General features: G+C 36.1%; 1 protein-coding gene across 1 annotated transcript; it reads right to left on the reverse strand.

Moving 5' to 3' along the window:
- Window positions 1–2,449: 2,449 nt before the first annotated feature.
- LOC136811046 (noggin-1-like) lies at window positions 2,450–3,175 on the reverse strand. The gene has a single exon (XM_067067650.1). The coding sequence runs from the start codon at window positions 3,173–3,175 to the stop codon at window positions 2,450–2,452; it is 726 nt and encodes a 241-aa protein (XP_066923751.1).
- Window positions 3,176–8,497: the final 5,322 nt, after the last annotated feature.

The raw sequence follows: 8,497 nt of genomic DNA on the forward strand, positions 1-8,497 counted from the left end.
TATTCTGAAAACTTATTAGGTAAAGCCATTTGCGACTGGCGGTTTAGGAAAATCAAGCCACTTTGATTTAAAATCACCAATCATGCAACGTCAATCCTCATTTCCTTCATTCTCTCCACCTTATCTGAGACATTCTGACATTCTCTATCTCTATCTCGGTAGGGAAAAATTCGATGAATTTTAGTTTCAGGGGCTACCGTGGAACCTCCATAATATGGAGTAAAATTTAAAAAGCATTGTTAACCAAAGGGTACATAAAACTAAGTTCGAGTTAAGGAGCAATTTAATTAAAGAGGTTCGAGTTAAAGGGATGGGACTGTACTCAACTGTACTACAATCAAGGACAAAATATTTTAGAACTCTTCCATTTTTATAGATTTTATGACTAATTGCGGCCCCTTCCCATAATGTTGGACACTTTAAGATTATTTTTCACATTGAGTCGCTCTCTAAAGGAGGCAAATTATTCATTAGAAAAGATCCATAATAAATCTTCAGGACTCTAGGCACATAGTTGACGCTCTCTAATTCAATTTTCAAGGGTAATTGGATTTGCATCGAATAAGGGAGTGTATGGAATAGTACAGCTTCGAATTAGACAGCGTCAACTAGATCTTCTTTCGCCTGTATTAGAATGGTAATGTGATGTGCCGTGGCACTCAAAAAGTTTGGGCATCGCGTGAGCATCACTCTCTCAGTGTCGTTCCAGTGTCATGCTATACGCCATGGCCTGGCAGCTCGCGTCGGTCAAGTTGCAGTGTCTGTCAGTGCTGTGACTCCTACTCCTTTGGTCGGGAGTAGGACCCATCCCAAATGCATTCGGAGGGTTTATATCATATCTATCATACTGTATTCTCACTGATATGAAAAATACGAAAGATGAAAGTCTATTCTCATTGAGTAGGATACAATGAGACGGAGACAGGTCAGGATTGTGTAGCCCGTCATTTCATTCATATTTTCCTACCTTTGCCTGTGATTGCGTAATGACGCGTTGTTTTGCATATTGCATTTCGTTATTCGATCTAATCTTTTTTTTCAAGTAAAGTCAGGAAAATTGAATTACTTTGGAATCTAATGCCATTTACATCTAGAGATCTGCTTTTCCGATCATTTTCACGTTTTCATTATAAAGTATGTAGATTTCTAGTAGGTCATCTCTACCTATTTGCAATTTAAGTTATCCTGGATTTTTCACAGCATTTTAACTTTCATAACATGAAATTGCTAAACGCCCTTATAACCCAGAATTTTTTTCCAAAAATAGGGCAAATTTAGAAATAGAATTAAATCGGGGATGATTCATCATAAGTACTGTATATCACATTTGCTTCAGTCCGTAAGGGAATTCAAGCCAAAAATAAAGTCCATCATACTTTGTATTAAATTGATCTTAAGAGAATTTAAGAGAGGGTTTGTAGGAATCGGTTTAGCAGGAGGCCCCCCAGCGGTTTCGTCTTCAATCACGATCACGCAAATCAACAAAAAAATGGACAATCACAAATCCTTTTAGAAAAGTCCAAATCACGTACACGGCTCAAAAATCGTTCAAATCACGATCACGTTTTGGCCTCTGATAACGCAATCATGAAGAAAAAAATTACAAATAACGCTGCAAAAAAGTCCCTATCACGTCATCACGAAAACCGCTTGGGGGCCTAGCAGTGAAGAAGTGAAAACAAGATTCGTATGTATGGTTTAAAAGTAAAAACTGTACATATTGATTAAGTTCTCTTTACGGTATATAAAAATATTTCTTAAATAAATAGCTCTTGGGGGTAGGATAAAATTGTACAAAGCTCTTGAGTCTTATAATAAATTATCTATACATTTTTCAAGGAAAGTTTTGTCGTAAGAAAGTGAGCCCATTTGAAATTCTCACAGGGTCTGCCAAAAGGTCTTCCCTCTCAGTCAGCTTGCTATAAATTTACGTAATAGCTTCTAGGCGTTCACCCTACTCGTTTTTCTTGTAATTTATACGGTACGGTTGTAGTATTCAGAGTTTTTTTTCGTTTTTAAAATGTCACTGTTTTTGAATACTTTGAATTTCTTCTACCAATATGATTCGCGGTCCTTTTCGATCGTATTTTCAGCCCAGGTTGTTCATCTTTCACAGGAGTCATTTTTATGGATATGAGTATTGTATCTACTATGTTGTGAATAACGAATAAGCTCTTATATCCGTTTCCCAACCCAATACAAATCCATTTACCAAAGAATGTCACACCTATTTTACAAATCTGACAGAATCGCCTCCTCCTTCTACTTTACATTGAAAGGTCCTTTTCCCATTCATGACAGATTTTTTTCTCTTTTTGACTGATGTATGTAAAATCGATCTTTATTCTCGCGAAGACTTTCGATTGGTTGTGTGTAGCACCGCCTTCATACTTCCTCTTAATGCATTCGCACATGGTAAAAAGCGTGTCTTTGTGTCATCGCTGGAGACCTATCTTTGCTTTTTACTACATCCACACTGACATTCGGTTAGCACATTCAAAGTCATTTGTCGCCATTTGCATCCGAGTTTTACAGAGTTAATTTCCTTTAGACAGACGTATATTAACACATTAACATCTCGCCAGCTTTTAGGTTGACATTTCATGCCAGCTGGATAAGAACATGTCTTTTTCTTAGAGCATTCACCACGTTTTATATATCTTGGGAATATATTCTTACCAAGGTCCATCCATGTGTAATATACAGGACATTTCGATAAATTCCATAACCAATTTTTCATACGGTGTGATGTACGTTTACCCAATGTGGCACGCTTACGATGCGACTTTGGCATTTTAGAATAAACTTTCTTTAGAGTCATTTCTTTAAGTTCGTTACTCATTTGAGGGTGTGTCTGCATATCATCCTCTTGGGCGTCATCCGCCTCGTTATTCCGCCCAACATCATCCATCGCTTGGCGTGGATCACCAATAGACATGTATTCCGGTTTAAACGAATTACCAAGTTGGAATGTTAAAATTTTATAATCTTCTTCACCGAGTGTTGGTTTTGGTAAATATTTCAACAAGGCTGGTAATAATTTTATGTCCATTTTATCGTTCGAATTACTCAAAAACATATTTCGAGCTGTCATTGAAAGTAAGGAGAAACTGAAGCTGACATTGACCAGAATTAAAGTAACCAGAGTCTTAAGTGTCATTCCAATACAATTCATTTTGATGAAGTTGTTGTTGTTTTCTTTATATTGGTCGGCGGTTTTCCGTTCTGTTTTTTTATTTGTTAGTTTTTTCTAACCCTGTAAAAATAAACAAGACAAATGGTTAGTGAATTCTCTTTAAGGAGGATCTTTAAAAACAGTTTTGAATAATAGACCTACATAATTTTCATTTCCTCCTCTATCCTAAAGCCTTACTGTCCCTTTCCCGGTGTAAACTTAGTCTTAGAACTTAGTCTGGTCTTTACGTAAAGACTTATTTTCTCCCCGTCCGTCCAAATAGCGAGTTTATGTATTTGCACTTTTGAGTACGGCGGAGTGAATGCAATTTGAAATAACCCAAAGCACCGACCCGTAAAATGGAGGATGGTAAAAGTGCTGATTTACCGTCGTCCTTAGTCAATCATAATCAAGACAAACCAGAAAAATACACAAACATAAACTCGCTAATCACGTTTCAAGCATTGACCGCAGACTGCGTTCCACTTAACCTTGAGATGAGGCTAGCCAATGAATTCTTCTACAAAAACATGAGACCTTTATGTGTACAATTTCATGTCCTAACTTGCTGTAAGCTTTATACTTAGCCTATGGTTTGTTTTTCACTCTCTAATAACAGTTATTTAAATAGATCACTTATAAATATTCTTAATCCTCGTTGGGATTACAAAATCGTCATTTTTCTTTTGTTATTTGTGTAGGTAAACATCAATGAGTAAACATGGAATTTTAGTAATCAATTATTACCCCCGATGCGGATCTAAAGAACCTGCACAAAAGGATGGATAGAAGAGCATTAGACAAGGTATAATATTATTGAACCTAAAACTGTACAGAGGGCTCGTCCGAGCTCGCACAAAACGTTGTTACAACGTTTATCTAATGTTCACAACGTCTATATACCGTTAGATTAACGTTTAAACAACGTCATGTGCCATCTAGATTAGGGTCAAATAAGGCTAACTTTATGTATCTGTGTGATCGGGTCAATGCATTGACTTCAGACAATTCTATCCTAGTTCACTTGAACCAAACCTCCTTCACGGGTGCAGCTGCAGTCTCCCTTGATATCATCGAAAATTGGATCGTATCGAATAGTAAAACGTCGAATTAGAATAGAGAGCGTCAACTGTAGTTATTTACTTTTGAATTGATGATGAAACCAAAAATATATTGAAAACGAAAGCGTTTTATTGCTGTCAATCTAAACCTGGATATTGCAATTTCCTACGTGCTTTAAACATGATCTGTTTCATCTTTCCGATGCTTGCTTATTTTGCATATTTTCAGTAAATCAGCAATAAAAGCAAACCGTTGAAAACATTTAAAAGATGCAAAGCAATGCTGTTAAAATCATCGAACTAAAAATCTTGGCTACAAAACCTTTAAGCTTTCAAAATCAAAATTCAATTTGTAAATTTTCAATGAATTCTTAAACATTCACTCAGCTCTACAGTGTTTCCAAAAAAAAAATCCGCTAATATTTCAACATTTTGTGGTGAGAAATTTTTCATGGGACACCATGTATAGTGCTATCACTCTAGTCATAATTCATTGACTGCTCTAACTGACCACCCTCTACGAATACAACTTACAACTAATCATCAACATCTAATTTACTATTACTCAAAAAAAGAGAAAGAGAATAATTCATTGACATATTTTTCCTCCTCTTTACAAAGTAATAATTTGCAGACCATTTTCTCTCATCAACATATTATGTTTCTCAATTGCCGCGACGTCTCCATTCTCTCTTCTCTCTAATTGCTGGCTCCACTCTCTGTTACGGCTTGTTGACGACATGTTATTAGTTTTCACCAATATACTGTACTCAAATATACAACAAAAATTCGTTTAACTTGTCTGCTATATTATATCCTTGTCAGGGATGCAAACAAAAAAGTTATCTTTTTACGTTCTCTCGTTCGTGATTGGCTAACTAAACAATTGAAATAAGCTAATCATTAGAATGCTCTATGTTCAGAATACTGATTTTCAAACCCCTGAAACGCCAACAAAAATCCTTCCTCGTAGCTTTCCAACACACACCACACACGCCTTTCATACACTAGATCCTTCCTCTGACGTATTGGAAAGAGCGTTAATTTTCCGTTAGGAATTCAATTGTAACGAAAGGTCAATTCTTGCAAAATTCACGCCCCCTTATTCAATACAGACGCCATATCACGTTTAGCGCTAGAATATCACTGGTCATTTTTTAGGGACAGTCTATGTAGACGTTGCACTATCGTCCATCGCATCTGCAATGGAGGGTAAATTGCTGTCTCTCATATTCCTTATACGGAAACCAACACTCTCCATCAAAGATTCTTTTACGTTCAAAATTGTCTATAAATCGAATTTGTGGTCTTTTTTGTAGTCGTCTCCAGATATCTGATAAGACACCTTCCTTATTTTCTCACAGATAGAAATACCATGTAACCTGTCTACAGGGCTCCCTAAGGAAGATTTTACCCAGCTTTATCATTTACAAATATAGTTGAGTCTTAAGTTATTTTGCAAATGCTTACTTGTATCAATTACCCTAACGTCGGCTCTCACTTATTCAAACTTCCATTATTGGAATCTTTCTATAATTCGAACTTATTCTCAGTTCCCGTCAAGGAGAAACTCTCTTAATATCCTTTCTATAATTTGAATCCCTCTATAATTCGAACAAATAAGGATCCCCATTCGAATTCCAATTAACGAAAGTCAACATATGCTAGATTCGATGTGCATCTTCCAAATGATGGTAACCCAGAGCTATGCAGATGTTACCTTACAAACACAATCATATTCCTCGTAGAAAAAGCAGATGACGAGTCTTAAGCTGTTTTTTAACCAACCAGAGAATTAAGAATCACGTTTTGTCAAAAAAGAAGAAAAAATTGTCCACTATATCCTCTAAAACCCTCTTTTCCAGTGCTACGATAAAATCCTTGACGAAATCGCTATCATCCTTCCTCTTTGCAGACCCGACCGGCACATAACGTTGTTTCAACGTTCATCTGACGTTTTAAGAATGTTATGAACGTACGAAAGATGTTGAAAAACGTTTTGTAGCCGTTGGCAATGTTATGCTGAACAACAATAAGAACTGAGCTCACAAATAACAAACATTGATTTATTTAAAGAAACGTAAGAAAAAAACGGATTTATTCTTATCTCTCTGGATGATTTCGGTCCACATTCACACCATATATAAACTTGTATCCTCCAAGAAAATGATCTTTTTTATCTCGGAGACCACGTCGTCAAGTCAAGTGTCCATAATTTATAACTAGCCACCCTCTGCAACTGCAAAAGAATTCACGCAACCTTCGTTTAACATTTAGCGAGTTTATGAACTGTGTTTTGTTCTTCAGAGACGGTCAGCTTCTGATTTGTCCAGATCCTGATTGATTGATTTAGGCCGACAGTAAATCAGAAATTTTGCGATCCTCAATATTGTGGGTCATAAAACTGCAGACTATTCTAAATCGCTTCAGTCACTCTACCGTCCTCAAAAGTAGAAATACATAAACTCTCTATGGATGTATGAGCGCCGCTGTGTACCACCGGCTGACCATCACAGCCGCAATTGTGATAAGAAAGAAATGCTTCATGTCGTGAACTTCCTATTTCTTTAAGATGTCCTAACGTTGCCAGTTCCTTGACCCATTAAACCACAAAGCGAATGAATCTACCCTTTTATAAACGAAACTATCAATATCATAAGCTTTTAATTGCCGACGATAATCTTTAAAGAAAATCAGTCCATTGTTCACAAAAAGGTATCAGGCCCTGTATTTAGGTCCTTTTCGTTAATCAAAATACAAAGAAACCCGTTTATGTTATGCCTGAAAACTATTTTGTAGTTAAGACAGCACGAATTTTCCAATCTTGTTAGACAAACGGAGACAAATGAAATATCTCGCCTCTATACGGGGCGGAAATAAAGTTCTATGGTCTACAAGGCCGGCTATTTGACTGTATAGACAGTCAACAGGGTTTAAATAATATCTTTACTCCTGATAACACTATCTATGGCTCGCGTTTAACGGGATTAGGAAATAGAGTTTCAACAAGACTCAAACCTTGACATGCAAATAAACAACCTATGTTTTGTCTCCATCTATCCTTCTCTTTCTCTATCCCTCTGCTGTTCAAAACAAGAATTTAGAATGTAACGAACGTTCCCTTTAAATCTTCCTACAAAGCTACCGACTTTTAAGAGCATCCTGCTCAGGAGTTAAAAATATAAACAAGATTCTGATAGATATTTTAAACATGCACTATAGCCATCAAGTATTAGTCTCAACCCTAAAAGTGTTCTTTAAATGTTCTTATTTTCATCATTTTGTAAGTATTTTTGTACAGTTTAGGTTTTTTAAATTTCTCAAAGCCTCAAAATGTTCTTAACTTGTTCTTAATATTTTGGCCATCGAAGCCTAATGTTCTTATATAATTTGTTCTTAAAAATTTGTCAGACGATAGCAAACTGCAAATTTTTCTGAGAACCAACATTCTTAGACTATAATCTTGCATAGCCCTTGGAGCATAATGCTTTAACTCCACATGCGCAAATTATGCATTTTGAAAATCATCAAAAAAATTATATAACGTATAGTAGGTACCGTAGTACCTCTATAACTCGAACAAGTTTTCTCGTCCCTTCAGTTGAGAATGCCTTATGACCGTTACTCCATGTCTTGAAATTTCCTGAACTCAAACAAATTTGGGTACCCCCTGCGAGTTCGAGTATAGACTCAACAATACCATCGCGTTCTGAGCACAACGACGTATCAACCAGAATGCCACATGAAGAACATATCTGAACATCTTTGATCGATGAATAAATCTCTTCATAAAACCTCTATGTCTTAATATTTTAAGCAAGAAAAAATGAAACATTATACTTAAAGATAGCTGTTTGACTGACTGACGAAAGACTGAACGGTGTTTAGAGCAAATAAGAATCATATTTTGGAGCCAGCATGTTTTGACGTTGAAGGTTCTGTTTGTTGCGTTTATTTATGTAGCCACTACGGATTAGATATTGAAGGGGGTTGATTGAGTGATCGAATTCAATTTTTCTAAAACCTTACATTTTAGAAAGTGTCAGATTGAACTTTTTTCAAAAGAATGTTTTTTTTGATTGATCGGTTTAATTTTTTAGTTGACTTAGAGCCACGCGAGTGATTTTTTGAGCATCTTTGTAAAGATAAAGTTGAATTTTGCCGCACTGTGCAAGATTATTGTAAAGACAGCCAGGAATTCTGAAAATGTCAAATACTGCGCTAGATCTTGGAATAAGACTCTGATATCTGAAAACTGAAC

Source organism: Clytia hemisphaerica, unplaced genomic scaffold (genome assembly GCF_902728285.1).
Source record: "Clytia hemisphaerica strain Z4C2 unplaced genomic scaffold, Clytia hemisphaerica genome assembly, whole genome shotgun sequence".
NCBI classification, from domain to species: Eukaryota; Metazoa; Cnidaria; class Hydrozoa; order Leptothecata; family Clytiidae; genus Clytia; species Clytia hemisphaerica.

Bases quoted from the DNA above. Each gene is read 5' to 3' on its own strand.
- LOC136811046 (XM_067067650.1), bottom strand. From the start codon at position 3,175: ATGAATTGTATTGGAATGACACTTAAGACTCTGGTTACTTTAATTCTG.